This window comes from Salvelinus alpinus, chromosome 7 (genome assembly GCF_045679555.1).
Source record: "Salvelinus alpinus chromosome 7, SLU_Salpinus.1, whole genome shotgun sequence".
Lineage (NCBI taxonomy): Eukaryota > Metazoa > Chordata > Actinopteri > Salmoniformes > Salmonidae > Salvelinus > Salvelinus alpinus.
In genome coordinates this window covers 87,753,409-87,770,159 of record NC_092092.1, presented here as the reverse complement: position 1 = coordinate 87,770,159, position 16,751 = coordinate 87,753,409, and the positions used below count along the sequence as shown (strand labels likewise).

At 44.4% G+C, this 16,751-nt stretch overlaps 1 protein-coding gene across 1 annotated transcript in view; it reads left to right on the top strand.

Annotated features, from left to right (window-relative positions):
- Window positions 1-16,751, top strand: part of LOC139581818 (iron-sulfur clusters transporter ABCB7, mitochondrial-like) — an 87,986-nt gene that overhangs the window by 10,105 nt on the left and 61,130 nt on the right. Inside the window, exons 2-5 of the mRNA XM_071412005.1 lie at window positions 1,620-1,694; window positions 1,807-1,881; window positions 8,069-8,188; window positions 16,591-16,723. Of these exons, the coding sequence (XP_071268106.1) occupies window positions 1,620-1,694; window positions 1,807-1,881; window positions 8,069-8,188; window positions 16,591-16,723 (403 nt within the window). The remainder of the gene's footprint in view (window positions 1-1,619; window positions 1,695-1,806; window positions 1,882-8,068; window positions 8,189-16,590; window positions 16,724-16,751) is intronic.

Sequence of the window (16,751 nt, the reverse complement as noted above, 5' to 3'; positions counted from 1 at the left end):
TTATTCTTCTCACTTTGCTTGTTGAGGTAGATTGCTGCTGTAACTCGATGACCCTTCACATACCTAACCATTTCCTTGGCTCTCTTGTAGAGTGTATCCATTGTTTTCAGTGCCATGATGTCCTTGAGGAGCAGATTTAATGCATGAGACACCACAGCCAATCTCTATGATTTGCTTGACCTTCACTTAAACTAAGTTGAACTCTGCATCCAGCAAGTGAGTAGATAAAGCATGTCTGGTTGGAGGGGTGTCTGCTGGGCGAAGAACATTCAGAAATGTCTTCCAATACACATTGCCTGTGAGCATCAGAGGTGAACCAGTTGCATTCACAGCTCGAGCAAGACATTCATCAGCATTTCTCTGACTACGTTCCTCCATTGAGACAAAAAAAACTTCTGATTTCAGGAGGAACATGAGCTGTTGCTATCGATAAGGTGTCTGATTCATCATTTTCACCTCGAATAGAAGTAGAGGGACTTTTGTTAGAGGTTGCTTGTTGTGAGCGCTGAGGGAACTTTATGCACTTGGCCAGATGATTCTGTATCTTTTTTGCATTCTTCACATATGATTTGGCACAGTATTTGCAAATGTACACAGCGTTTCCTTCTATATAAGCTGCAGTGAAATGTCTCCACACATCAGATCGTGGCCTTTTCCGAAAAAAATTCGTAAAAAACAAACAAATACAATTCAATTCCATGTATCATGACCTGTAAATGTTTACTGAAACAAGCTCCTCCTCTCCTCTGTTCTCCTCTCCTCTGTTCTCCTCTCCTCTGTTCTCCTCTCCTCTCCTCTGTTCTCTCCTCTCCTCTCCTCTGTTCTCCTCTCCTCTGTTCTCCTCTCCTCTGTTCTCCTCTCCTCTCCTCTGTTCTCTCCTCTCCTCTCCTCTGTTCTCCTCTCCTCTCCTCTGTTCTCCTCTCCTCTCCTCTGTTCTCCTCTCCTCTGTTCTCCTCTCCTCTGTTCTCCTCTCCTCTGTTCTCTCCTCTCCTCTCCTCTGTTCTCTCCTCTCCTCTCCTCTGTTCTCCTCTCCTCTCCTCTGTTCTCCTCTCCTCTGTTCTCCTCTCCTCTGTTCTCCTCTCCTCTGTTCTCTCCTCTCCTCTCCTCTGTTTTCTCCTCTCCTCTCCTCTGTTTTCCTCTCCTCTCCTCTGTTTTCCTCTCCTCTGTTTTCCTCTCCTCTCTCCTCTGTTCTCTCCTCTCCTCTGTTCTCTCCTCTTCTGTTCTCCTCTCTCCTCTCCTCTCCTCTGTTCTCCTCTCCTCTCCTCTGTTCTCCTCTCCTCTGTTCTCCTCTCCTCTGTTCTCTCCTCTCCTCTCCTCTGTTCTCTCCTCTCCTCTCCTCTGTTCTCTCCTCTCCTCTGTTCTCTCCTCTCCTCTGTTCTCTCCTCTCCTCTGTTCTCTCCTCTCCTCTGTTCTCCTCTGTTCTCCTCTGTTCTCCTCTCCTCTCCTCTGTTCTCTCCTCTCCTCTGTTCTCTCCTCTCTCCTCTCCTCTCCTCTGTTCTCTCCTCTCCTCTGTTCTCCTCTCCTCTCCTCTGTTCTCCTCTCCTCTCCTCTGTTTTCCTCTCCTCTCTCCTCTGTTCTCTCCTCTCCTCTGTTCTCTCCTCTCTCCTCCTGTTCTTTAGCTGAGCCCCAACCTGAGGACAGCCACATGGACAGTCAACAGAAGTGACAACAGACGTTTACTGGAGGCTGCAAAGGTACGTTGGATTGTTATTGGAGCCTATGCCATTTACCTATGCCATTTACGATATCAGAAGTTATTACGTTTGAATGTGATCTCTGAAGAATCTACTGTGTGCTTGCTCACAGCATTTGCAGGTGACCGAGAGGACATGTTGGCACGGAAATGCAGGTGGAAGGCTAAACGCAGACCCCAAAAATGTGGTAAGAAAACAAATAGTACTTCCAAATGTTCTGTACCAGAATCATGTTATGTTTTATTAGCTCCGTGATCAGCATGTAAACAGAGAGAAAATAGGTGATCATTCATTTGTTTCCTAAATCAATTCTGTAGGGAAAGAGTCACCTTTACTTTCATAGCCAACCACTGTGTTAATTCATACCACTACTAGACCAGCCACCACTGTGTTAATTCATACCACTACTAGACCAGCCACCACTGTGTTAATTCATACCACTACTAGACCAGCCACCACTGTGTTAATTCATACCACTACTAGACCAGCCACCACTGTGTTAATTCATACCACTACTAGACCAGCCACCACTGTGTTAATTCATACCACTACTAGACCAGCCACCACTGTGTTAATTCATACCACTACTAGACCAGCCACCACTGATTGTGTTAAAAGTGCAATATACAGAAATCACTCCACCATTTCCTGTTTGCTAAAATTCTAATAGACCACCTCATTTATAGTTTGTGACAAAACACGGTTGCAGTTGTTGTGTGGAGAATCATCTAAACCGCTGTGAAATATATTTTCCGTAAGCACACACAATGTATTTTCAGTTTGAAGCTGATGTACAAAACTGAAAGTAAAAGCTGCAAAACCCCACGGGAAGCATGGAAAGAGCTCACATAGTGATAGATCTATAACACATAGAACGGATCTACCACTTCTTAGACTTGCTTTCAATGAGCGTGATAGATCTATAACACATTTCTATGTGAAGTTGGTCAGGTCGCCCCCAGAAAATGCTCAGCAATCTACACACAATACCCCATAATGACAAAGCAAAAACAGGGTTTTAGAAGTGTTTGCTAATTTATTAAAAATAAAAAACAAATACCATATTTACATAAGTATTCAGACCATATGCTTTGAGAATCGAAATTGAGCTCAGGTGCATCATGTTTCTATTGATCATCCTTGAGATGTTTCTACAACTTCATTGGAGTCCACCTGTGGTAAATTCAATTGATTGGACATGATTTGGAAAGGCACACATCTGTCTATATAAAGTCCCACAGTTGACAGTACATGTCAGAGAAAAAACCAGGCCATGAGGTCAAAGGAATTGTCCGTAGAGCTCCGAGACAGGATTGTGAAAGCTTCCTAGAGCTGGTCACCCGGCCAAACTGAGCAATCTGGGGAGAAGGGACTTGGTCAGGGAGGTGACCAAGAACCCGATGGTCACTCTGACTGAGCTCCAGAGTTCCTCTGTGGAGATGGGAGAACCTTCCAGAAGGACAACCATCTCTGCAGCACACCATCAATCAGGACTTTATGGTAGAGTGGCCAGATGGAAGCCACTCCTCAGTTAAAGACACGTGACAGCCCGCTTAGAGTTTATCAAAAGGCCCCTAAAGGACTCTGACCATGAGAAACAAGGTTCTTTGGTCTGATGAAACCAAGATTGAACTCTTTGGTTTGAATGCCAAGCGTCACATCTGGAGGAAACCTGGCACCATCCCTACGGTGAAGCATGGTGGTGGGGATATTTTTCAGCGGCAGTGACTGGGAGACTAGTCAGGATCGAGGGAAAGATGAACGGATCAAAGAACAGAGATCCTTGATGAAAACCTACTCCAGAGCTCTCAGGACCTCAGACTGGGGCGAATGTTCACCTTCCATTAGGACAATGATCCTAATCACATAGCCAAGACAACGCAGGAGTGGCTTCGGAACAAGTCTCTGAATGTCCTTGAGTGGCCCAGCCAGAGCCTGGACTTGAACCCGATCGAACATCTCTGGAGAGACCTGCTTCTCTGCAGCGACGCTTCCCATCCAACATGACAGAGCTTGAGAGGATCTGCGGAGAAGAATGGCATAAACTCTCCAAATACAGGTGTGCCAAGCTTGTAGCGTCATACCCAAGAAGACTAAAGGCTGTAATCACTGCCAAAGGTGCTTCAACAAAGTACTGAGTAAAGGGTCTGAATACTTTACCCAAGAATGGAAACAGGATGCATCTGAGCTCAATTTCAAGTCTCACATCAAATGGTCTGAATACTTATGTAAATGTTATTTTCTTTTTTAATTTAAAAAATAAATGAACCCATTTCTAACCCTGTTTTTGCTTTGTTATTAGGGGGTATTGTGTGTAGATTGAGGAGGGAAAAAACACATTTTAATCAATTTTAGAATAAGGCTGTAACGTAACAAAATGTGGAAAAAGTCAAGGCGCTAAGTAGTACTTAAGTAAAAAATACTTTTAAGTACTTTACACCACTGGATTAAAGCCAGATTTTGGCAAAACGCACACACACTAGTGTTGTCACGATACTTTCTACTTCAATACCAGGTTTAGTATCACGATACTCGATACCGGAACAATCCCACAGCAACAAAAATACGTATTATCCAAACTCCCAGAATGCACCTGATCCAGACAGGAACTCAGCTACTGCTTTGTTCAATCGTTGGACATCTTTTGAGTTCAATATCATTACATTTGAACATTTTGTATTTTATAAAATTTATTTAGAAAGCCATGTATGAATTTAATTCATCAATTTATAAAAATCTATTTGACTTGTTTTACCGATCTAACTACAAAACAACGTAATGGTAATAATTATTTGAATGGTAAATCTCTGTTGATAAACGGGGTAAATCAAGATGTCGCCTAGGTCTTCCCACAATACAGGTGAATGCATATTCAATAGGAGTGTCATGCATTGATTTATTCAGCCTGTTTTAGTTGATTTCATGCGGCTACAGATGAAAAACTATCTCTTCCATTTAGGAATATATTTTTTTTAGGAGAATATTTGATTGTACTGATCAACAACATTTGCATAGAAGCAATCCCTTTTTATAAAAGTGTGCACTGTCTCTTTAAGAAATTAATTATATAATTAATGAGCAGAATGTGGCTATGGAATCTGACTTTGTTGCTATGCAATCTAGCAGAAGCCCGACAGGAGTGAATTTGTTTTCGGTGGCGAGGGAGACTACGTTTATTATTAACGTTTTTGGTGACACTCAGCTTTGGAAGCAGTATATTTATTTAACATGATGGTTTCATGTTATCACAAACAAAGTACTAGGTTGGTTAGTTCAGCTGTCTGCTAGCAAGGAAAGTTAGCCCACAATTTAAAGCTGGAAGCTACCGGTATCGTCTTGCATTGTGAAAGTGTTCTAGCCTGCAGGACATTGTTTTGCGAACAGTTTCAACATTTCTACATGCCGTGTTGCATTATTCAAGTGTGTTAACTTCAGTTCATCATGAGGGGAGCTAACAACACAGCCAGACAGCTCTAGTAATGAATGAGGAAGTGGACAGACAGCTCTAGTAATGAAGGAGGAAGTGGACAGACAGCTCTAGTAATGAAGGAGGAAGTGGACAGACAGCTCTAGTAATGAAGGAGGAGGTGGACAGACAGCTCTAGTAATGAATGAGGAAGTGGACAGACAGCTCTAGTAATGAATGAGGAAGTGGAGCTGTGTTACATGATGAGTAGGGAGTTAACAACACAGCCAGACAGCTCTAGTAATGAAGGAGGAAGTGGAGCTGTGTACAACATGATGAGTAGGGAGCTAACAACACAGCCAGACAGCTCTAGTAATGAAGGAGGAAGTGGACAGACAGCTCTAGTAATGAATGAGGAAGTGGACAGACAGCTCTAGTAATGAAGGAGGAAGTGGACAGACAGCTCTAGTAATGAAGGAGGACGTGGAGCTGTGTAACATGATGAGTAGGGAGCTAACAACACAGCCAGACAGCTCTAGTAATGAAGGAGGAAGTGGACAGACAGCTCTAGTAATGAAGGAGGAAGTGGACAGACAGCTCTAGTAATGAAGGAGGACGTGGCGCTGGACAACATGATGAGTAGGGAGCTAACAACACAGCCAGACAGCTCTAGTAATGAAGGAGGAAGTGGACAGACAGCTCTAGTAATGAAGGAGGACGTGGAGCTGTGTAACATGATGAGTAGGGAGCTAACAACACAGCCAGACAGCTCTAGTAATGAAGGAGGAAGTGGACAGACAGCTCTAGTAATGAATGAGGAAGTGGACAGACAGCTCTAGTAATGAAGGAGGAAGTGGACAGACAGCTCTAGTAATGAAGGAGGAAGTGGACAGACAGCTCTAGTAATGAATGAGGAAGAGGACAGACAGCTCTAGTAATGAATGAGGAAGTGGACAGACAGCTCTAGTAATGAATGAGGAAGTGGACAGACAGCTCTAGTAATGAATGAGGAAGTGGACAGACAGCTCTAGTAATGAATGAGGAAGTGGACAGACAGCTCTAGTAATGAATGAGGAAGAGGAGGTGACTCTCTGCTCCTGGCGCTACCAAGTGGCTGTGCTGATTGGCTGACTTCATCCTCTCAATCATGTGAGACACATTTGACAGAAGTGCCGAATTTAACAAAAATTCTACTATGAACAGTTTTTTAATTACATTTCTTTGTATTGTAAAAGTACCATAGTTTCTGTATACCGTGCCACTCACTCACTCTGGTTCCTATAATCACCTTGGTGTTGCTGCAGCTGTGTAGCAGCCCCTAGTCCAGGCCACGGTGGCAGCTGGCTGACAGAGCAGGTAAACAACCATCTTGGCTCCTCAGATGTGATGACAGCCCCACGGCCTCCTGGGAGATGTAGTCAGACAGGATCTCCGGGTCTACCTGGAGACAGATCTGTAGCATAGGGATAGATAGAGGACTCATCTTTGTATCGGTGCCATTATGGCGTCTGCGACAGCATGAGCAGCACCATCGAGGCTGTCTTCATTTTAAAGTAGGTATTTTAATGTTTAAAATAAGTGCAACACTGATAATGATTTACTGCAGTGCTAGAGTCCTGAACCAAATGGTGGCATTAATTTGTGGCCACTAGATGGCAGAGATATTGCTTAAATCCATTTACAAACCATAGGCAACTTTAACTTGAAGAAGATAATACTCTGATCACTGGCTGCTGGCTCCCAGATGACTTTAAAATGGTGGAAGCCCTTGATGTCCATGCTAAAATGGGTTTTAGCCATCTAGAGCCGTCTTTCTATCCCCATGGCCCCCTGGGAGATGTAGTCAGGCTCTCCGCGTCCACCTGGAGGCAGACGGCCAGTCTGCTCTCCATCCCTTGTCAGAGTGGGTCCCCTGGGGGCCCCTGCCCCAAGTGTCAGAGTGGGTCCCCTGGGGGCCCCTGCCCCAAGTGTCAGAGTGGGTCCCCTGGGGGCCCCTGCCCCAAGTGTCAGAGTGGGTCCCCTGGGGGCCCCTGCCCCAAGTGTCAGAGTGGGTCCCCTGGGGGCCCCTGCCCCAAGTGTCAGAGTGGGTCCCCTGGGGGCCCCTGCCCCAAGTGTCAGAGTGGGTCCCCTGGGGGCCCCTGCCCCAAGTGTCAGAGTGGGTCCCCTGGAGGCCCCTGCCCCAAGTGTCAGAGTGGGTCCCCTGAGGGCAGACGGCCAGGGGCCTCTAGTTTTCCCTTCCCTGTCAAACCAATTGGGAAAGAGAACTGCAGATCATGTCTTTCCATATTGTTGTAAAAGCAACCCTGGCCATGCACCCCTGGCCATCCACCCCTGGCCACAATGGTTCAAAAATCATGTGCTACTGCTTCAGACACATTTTGCCTTTGACTATTACTGACTTATTATTATTATTACTCTGACTATTGCTCTGGATATTACTGGCTGTAACTACTACTCTGACTGTTACTAGTATTATGTTATTATTACTATTATTATGTTACTATTGTTACTCTGGATATTAATGACTGTTACTATTATTATTATTATGTTACTATTGTTACTCTGGATATTATTTGTCAATGTTTTGGACAAGTGCAGCTTTTTCCAAAGCCTTGTGCCGCTAGAAGATCCGTTACCATTAGAAGATCCGGTACCGTTAGAAGATCCGGTACCGTTAGAAGATCCGGTACCGTTAGAAGATCCGGTACCGTTAGAAGATCCGTTACCTTCCTGTTCTGTGGTCAGTGAGGAGGAACACATACATAAATAATCATGGATGCCGTTCAGCAGCCGCTTTTATCTGAAGCAACTTAGTCATGTGTGCGTACGTTTTTCGTGTATGGGAGGCCCCAGCGGGATTCAAACCCAAATTCCTCGTCTTTGCAACCGCCATGCTCTACCAATTGAGCCTTGTGAATAAACCATTCTATCGTCTAACAGTATTTTTCCTGTTGTGTCCTGGTGGCAGTTGAAGGAGGTGAATTCCAGGACCATCCTGTCTAACATGTTGTCCTACGTGTGGCCCAAGGACCGACCTGATCTACGGGCTAGAGTAGCCATCGCCCTGGGGCTGCTGGCTGGAGCTAAGGTAGTCTGATGGGACACACAACACGCACAACACACACACACACACACACACATCTGCTGGCTTGTAAGGTAAGCTGATGGAAGACAGACAGCTGCTGGCTGGAGGTACAGTGCTTCTAGAAAGTTTACACCTCAACTTTTTCACATTTTGTTGCGTTACGATGTGAGATTGAAATATAATATCTACTCAATGTCAAAGGGAACAGAGTATTCTACACATTTTTACAAATTAATAACAGTTAAATAACTCAAATATAGTTCAGGAGTAAAATGTGTCTTTTAATAAATTACATAATAAGTTATATTGGACTCACTCTGGGTGAAATAAGTTATATTGGACTCACTCTGGGTGAAATAAATTATATTGGACTCACTCTGGGTGAAATAAATTATATTGGACTCACTCTGGGTGAAATAAATTATATTGGACTCACTCTGGGTGAAATAAATTATATTGGACTCACTCTGGGTGAAATAAATTATATTGGACTCACTCTGGGTGAAATAAATTATATTGGACTCACTCTGGGTGAAATAAATTATATTGGACTCACTCTGGGTGAAATAAATTATATTGGACTCACTCTGGGCGAAATAAGTTATATTGGACTCACTCTGGGTGAAATAAATTATATTGGACTCACTCTGGGTGAAATAAGTTATATTGGACTCACTCTGGGTGAAATAAATCATATTGGACTCACTCTGGGTGAAATAAATTATATTGGACTCACTCTGGGTGAAATAAATTATATTGGACTCACTCTGGGTGAAATAAGTTATATTGGACTCACTCTGGGCGAAATAAGTTATATTGGACTCACTCTGGGTGAAATAAGTTATATTGGACTCACTCTGGGTGAAATAAGTTATATTGGACTCACTCTGGACGAAATAAATTATATTGGACTCACTCTGGGTGAAATAAGTTACATGGACTCACTCTGGACGAAATAAGTTATATTGGACTCACTCTGGACGAAATAAATTATATTGGACTCACTCTGGGCGAAATAAGTTATATTGGACTCACTCTGGACGAAATAAATTATATTGGACTCACTCTGGACGAAATAAATTATATTGGACTCACTCTGGGTGAAATAAGTTATATTGGACTCACTCTGGACGAAATAAATTATATTGGACTCACTCTGGGTGAAATAAGTTATATTGGACTCACTCTGGGCGAAATAAATTATATTGGACTCACTCTGGGCGAAATAAGTTATATTGGACTCACTCTGGGCGAAATAAATTATATGGACTCACTCTGGGCGAAATAAGTTATATTGGACTCACTCTGGGCGAAATAAATTATATGGACTCACTCTGGGCGAAATAAGTTATATTGGACTCACTCTGGGCGAAATAAGTTATATGGACTCACTCTGGGCGAAATAAATTATATGGACTCACTCTGGGTGAAATAAGTTATATTGGACTCACTCTGGGCGAAATAAGTTATATGGACTCACTCTGGGCGAAATAAATTATATTGGACTCACTCTGGGCGAAATAAATTATATTGGACTCACTCTGGGCGAAATAAGTTATATTGGACTCACTCTGGGCGAAATAAATTATATTGGACTCACTCTGGGCGAAATAAGTTATATTGGACTCACTCTGGGTGAAATAAGTTATATTGGACTCACTCTGGGTGAAATAAATTACATGGACTCACTCTGGGTGAAATAAATTATATTGGACTCACTCTGGGTGAAATAAATTATATTGGACTCACTCTGGGTGAAATAAGTTATATTGGACTCACTCTGGGTGAAATAAATTATATTGGACTCACTCTGGGTGAAATAAATTATATTGGACTCACTCTGGGCGAAATAAATTATATTGGACTCACTCTGGGCGAAATAAGTTATATTGGACTCACTCTGGGTGAAATAAATTACATGGACTCACTCTGGGCGAAATAAGTTACATGGACTCACTCTGGGCGAAATAAGTTACATGGACTCACTCTGGGCGAAATAAGTTACATGGACTCACTCTGGGCGAAATAAGTTACATGGACTCACTCTGGGCGAAATAAGTTACATGGACTCACTCTGGGCGAAATAAGTTATATTGGACTCACTCTGGGTGAAATAAGTTACATGGACTCACTCTGGGCGAAATAAATTATATGGACTCACTCTGGGCGAAATAAGTTATATTGGACTCACTCTGGGTGAAATAAGTTACATGGACTCACTCTGGACGAAATAAGTTATATGGACTCACTCTGGGTGAAATAATAGGAGTTGACATGATTTTTGAAAGACTAACCCTTCCTCTGTCCCCCATATATGGGGCGGCAGGTAGCCCAGCAGGTAGCCCAGCAGGTAGCCCAGCAGGTAGCCCAGTGGTTAGAGCGTTGGGCCAGTAACCGAAAGTTTGCAAGATTGAATCCCCGAGCTGACAAGGTAAAAATCTGTCCTTCTGCTCCTGAACAAGGCAGTTAACCCAGTGTTCCTAGGCCGTCATTGTAGGTAAGAATTTGTTCTTAGCTGACTTGCCTAGTTAAATAAGGCATCAACTCCTGGACTGCTAGAGAAGTTGTGACTCGTGGGAGCGTGGTGATGCTTGAATGAATAGCCAATCCAATGAACTGGAATGCAAAAAGTTTCGAAAAGTTACTGGCCTGACGAGCTCCACTGTCCCCATGTGTTTTTACTGGTCCCGGGCCAGTGTTAATGTCGGACCGAGAAGGAAAATAAATGAATGTGCCAGAAAACAGTAGGCTAAGTGTAGGCTATTCACTCACATTATATGGGACGTGTACATTTTTCACTCCCATTTATATACGGGATGTGTAAATTGATGCTTTCTACCTCCCGTGTAAAAATTCAACCCCAACCACAGCGCACACAACACACCCAGGTACCGAGAGGCGGGACAGACAGCAGACTGTCAAACCAGCAGTGTTTCTCTGTCACCTTTGTGACTGACAGGCTCCTGTCCTGTCTAGAAGATGGATATTGTTCATTCTAGTGCACCCTTATCGGAGTTGCCAACAACCTTCTGGTTCTCAGGGATACAGCCATCTTCAACCGGCTGCTTCTGGTTCTCAGGGATACAGCCATCTTCAACCGGATGCTTCTGGTTCTCAGGGATACAGCCATCTTCAACCGGCTCCTTCTGGTTCTCAGGGATACAGCCATCTTCAACCGGCTGCTTCTGGTTCTCAGGGATACAGCCATCTTCAACCGGCTGCTTCTGGTTCTCAGGGATACAGCCATCTTCAACCGGATGCTTCTGGTTCTCAGGGATACAGCCATCTTCAACCGGCTCCTTCTGGTTCTCAGGGATACAGCCATCTTCAACCGGATGCTTCTGGTTCTCAGGGATACAGCCATCTTCAACCGGCTGCTTCTGGTTCTCAGGGATACAGCCATCTTCAACCGGCTCCTTCTGGTTCTCAGGGATACAGCCATCTTCAACCGGCTCCTTCTGGTTCTCAGGGATACAGCCATCTTCAACCGGCTCCTTCTGGTTCTCAGGGATACAGCCATCTTCAACCGGCTGCTTCTGGTTCTCAGGGATACAGCCATCTTCAACCGGCTGCTTCTGGTTCTCAGGGATACAGCCATCTTCAACCGGCTGCTTCTGGTTCTCAGGGATACAGCCATCTTCAACCGGCTCCTTCTGGTTCTCAGGGATACAGCCATCTTCAACCGGCTGCTTCTGGTTCTCAGGGATACAGCCATCTTCAACCGGCTGCTTCTGGTTCTCAGGGATACAGCCATCTTCAACCGGCTGCTTCTGGTTCTCAGGGATACAGCCATCTTCAACCGGCTGCTTCTGGTTCTCAGGGATACAGCCATCTTCAACCGGCTGCTTCTGGTTCTCAGGGATACAGCCATCTTCAACCGGATGCTTCTGGTTCTCAGGGATACAGCCATCTTAAACCGGATGCTTCTGGTTCTCAGGGATACAGCCATCTTCAACCGGCTGCTTCTGGTTCTCAGGGATACAGCCATCTTCAACCGGCTGCTTCTGGTTCTCAGGGATACAGCCATCTTCAACCGGATGCTTCTGGTTCTCAGGGATACAGCCATCTTCAACCGGCTGCTTCTGGTTCTCAGGGATACAGCCATCTTCAACCGGATGCTTCTGGTTCTCAGGGATACAGCCATCTTCAACCGGCTCCTTCTGGTTCTCAGGGATACAGCCATCTTCAACCGGCTGCTTCTGGTTCTCAGGGATACAGCCATCTTCAACCGGCTGCTTCTGGTTCTCAGGGATACAGCCATCTTCAACCGGCTGCTTCTGGTTCTCAGGGATACAGCCATCTTCAACCGGCTGCTTCTGGTTCTCAGGGATACAGCCATCTTCAACCGGCTGCTTCTGGTTCTCAGGGATACAGCCATCTTCAACCGGCTGCTTCTGGTTCTCAGGGATACAGCCATCTTCAACCGGCTGCTTCTGGTTCTCAGGGATACAGCCATCTTCAACCGGATGCTTCTGGTTCTCAGGGATACAGCCATCTTCAACCGGCTGTGCCAACTACGCTCAGGTGTTCTCTTTTACGCCTGCTACATTAGGTTAATTCTAGCGGGAGAGGGCTCAGCAGACTTTTTTTCCCTCACTAGCGACTCTCTTATGAGAGTTCTTATGAGGGCTCTAGTAACCCGGCTGAAAGTTAGTCTCCAATCGGCTGTATAGCCAACAGGAAAACACTGTAAACCATGCGCCCTACTGGACTGAGCTGCAGGAGAGGAAGGAAACTGCTTAGGGATGTCACCATGAGGCCATCGGTGATTTTAAAATGGCTACAGAGTTCGATGGCTGTGATGGGTGAACTGAGGATGGATCGACAGCATTGTGGTGATTCCACAATAATGACCTAAACGACAAGAGGAAAAAAATACACATATTCCGAAACATTTATATGTTTGAGGCACTAAAGTAATACTGTACCACAACAAAACATGTTGGGCCTAAATGCAAAGCCTTAACGTTTGTGGAAAATCAAACGCATCGTTGAGTAACTGCCTCCTTATTTTCAAGCATGGTTATGGCTGCATGGTTATGGGTATTCTTGACATTGACAAAAGACTGGAGTTTTTCAGGATGAAAAGAAAGCGATGGAATTAAGCACAGGAAGAATCCTAGAGGGAAAACCTGGTTCAGTCTGCTTTCCACCAGACACTGGGAGATGAATTCACCTTTCAGCAGGACAATAACCTAAAACACAATGCCAAATCTACACTGGAGTTGCTTACCAAGAAGACAGTGAATGCTCGAGTGGCCAAGTTAGTTTTTTACCTAAATCTGCTCGAAGATCTACGTCAAGACTTGAAAATGGTTGTCTAGCCATAATCCCCAACACATTGAAAGAACTTTAAGATAAAAAAAAAAATAAAAAAAATAATGGGAACATTTTCAGAATCCAGTTGTGCAAAGTTCTTATGAGAGTTACCCAAGAAGACTCCCAGCTGGAATCGCTTTTAGAGGTGTTTCTAACATGTATTGACTCAGGGAGCTGAATACTTATGCAATGAAGATATATTACTGTTTTCATTTTTTTTTTTTTTTACTTTGACAGAGTATTTTGTGTAGATCATTGGAAGAAGGCACAGTGATGCTGAAACAGATTTTTTGACCCAATAAATTCCTGTTATACATGTGGAGAGTGACTCTCTCTTTGTTTTTATAGCTTCCAGTTTATTCTGCGTTAGTCAGCACCTCTACACTAAATCATTTTCTCTGGGTTGGCGCCAGCTCATGCAGATCGTTGAACAAATTTACAATTCAATTCCATTTGAATCCTATTTGTAATAAAATGTGAATAAATCCCATGGTTGACTTTCTATAAGCACTGTAGGCTGAGTGAAACCTGGCTTGGGCGGTGCCGTGCCGGGATATTGGGCGGTGCCGTACCGGGATATTGGGCGGTGCCGTACCGGGATATTGGGCGGTGCCGTACCGGGATATTGGGCGGTGCCGTACCGGGATATTGGGCGGTGCCGTACCGGGATATTGGGCGGTGCCGTACCGGGATATTGGGCGGTGCCGTACCGGGATATTGGGCCGGGCTATTGGGCGGTACCGTGCCGGGCTATTGGGTGGTACCGGGGTATTTAGACATACCGACGGGGGCTGCAGGGGCGCGTGTTACGCCACTGTTTATAACTAGAAGTTAACTAAGATTTGTTGTTATAACAGCACTCACATGAGCCCATCCTGCCACTGCATGACTCCTGTTATCTTTGTATTGTTCTCCTTTTAATATGCTCTCTAAATCCTCCAATGTATTACTGTGTCGTCTGTCTGGTTTTCAAGCTTGTATTAGTGTATGTATCTGCTCGATTCCCCTGTCCTGCCATAGCCTGAGGGCCGGCACAGAGTATCCCCATCTCTCTGTCTATGTCTTTATCTCTACCTCTATTTCACCAGATGTCTAGATTGGCAAGGTGTGTTAAACAAAGATTATCTTCAGCTTTATAATTGGAAAAGACCCCATCCATCGTACCAGTAATCTGGTTACCAGACACTTTATAATTGGGAAAGACCCCATCCATCGTACCAGTAATCTGGTTACCAGACACTTTATAATTGGAAAAGACCCCATCCATCGTACCAGTAATCGTGTTACCAGACACTTCCTCCCAAATGCGCAACGAGTCTGGTGGACCATCTCGTCAAACTTGTCCTTCATTAACCAATAGAAAGACAAGGAGAAGCTCCCAGTGCATCGGCTTAATCTTCCAACCAATCATCTCACACATCACTTTCCCCTAACCCTCCCCTATATGTGTCTTGCTTCCATTTGGAGCCACTCCTCGCAGACATGTGATTCGCTTAAATTACCTTTACTCAGTAAGGTCACTCCCATATAATTCTTGGATCACACCCACAAAGGCCAACTTTGAATTGTTGATATCGCAGGCTTAAGTACTGTATGCAATAGCCCGGGGCGAGGTTATTGTAGCAGTAGTCATGTTTTGGCTGTTTTGTAAGGCATTCCAGTTGTCTAGGCAGCAGTGGTTAGGTTAGTTCCAGGAGCCCAGAGGGACAGTATTGTAAACACTCAGCCCCTATTGTGATGAAGGTTAAAGCTGGAAAATGTAACCTGTATCATTCATTCATTGACTATTGGGCTTTATTGCCCAATTTTAGAAAGAGACGAGCCATCAAACAGGCAAAGCGTCAATATAGGACTAAGATCGAATCCTACTACACTGGCTCTGACGCTCAACGACTGTGGCAGGGCTTGCAAACTATCATGGATTACAAAAGGGAAACCGCACAACGAGATGTCCTACCAGACAAGCTAAATGCCTTTAATATGCTCGCTTTGAGGCAAGCAACACTGAACCATGCATGATAGCGCCAGCTGTTCCAGACTACTGTGTGGTCTCGGCTTCGTAGCCGATGTGCATAAGATCTTTTGAACAGGCTAATATTCGTGCGGCCAGACACAATACCAGGACATGTACTCAGAATGAAAGTGTCTTCACAGACATTTTCAACCTATCCATGACCCAGTCTGTAATGCCAACATGTTTCAAGCAGACCACCATAGTCCCCGTGCCCAAGAATGCCAAGGTGACCTGCCTAAATGACTACCGCCCGTAGCACATTTTACATCCTATAGCCATGAAAGGCTGGTCATGGCTCACATCAACACCATCATCCCAGACACCCTGGACCCACTCCTATTCGCATACCGCCCCTACAGATCCATAGATGACAGAATAATACTCCACACTGCTCTAACCCATCTGGACAAGAGGAATACCTATGTAAGAATGCTGTTCATTGACTACAGCTCAGCGTTCAACACCATAGTACCCTCCAAGCTCCTCAACAATGTGTAGGCAGGTAGCCTAAGATTCAAACCTTCTCAAACAGACTAATTCATACTCTTGGAGGTGCTCCCATAATAATGTGTTTTTACCACATACAAGGTAAGGTAATGTATTCTTCACACACTAAGACATTACCTCGTTCCACTTCCTTTTAAAAGTGTGTTTCCGTATTTAAAATAAAAAGTATTTTCTTTCCTACTAACACCACCATCAGGCTTGATTGAGCTGTTTTGTCTTGTAGTAATTTGGTGCCTGAGGAGTATTTCCTGTAACATTCATTGAATATTTGTTTTTTAAATATATATTGAATAAAATGTTTTAGTTGGTAGTTACCCAATATAACCGGAGGTGGTGGGTACGTTTGCCAGTCATGTAGATCTGGAGGTCTATAGAGTCGGTCTGCACTCATTATTTCTGTGGAATATTGACTTGTCCTTGTTTTACTATCCTGACTTTTAGGCATCTCCGGTCCCCATCAGGATAGTAATACAAGCCCACACACACAGCCAGCCGTATTGCACCTAGCTTCTACCATCAGAGTGGAAATTAATGATTTCACATCTCTCTCCCCTTTGCTCCCTAGATGACCAACGTGACGGTACCCTTCATGTTTAAGTATGCTGTGGACGAGCTGAATGGACTGTCGGGTCACATGTTGAACCTGAGCGACGCCCCCAGCACCGTGGCTACCATGGCAACTGCTGTTCTGATTGGCTGTAAGTCCCACAAAAATAAATGTATTTG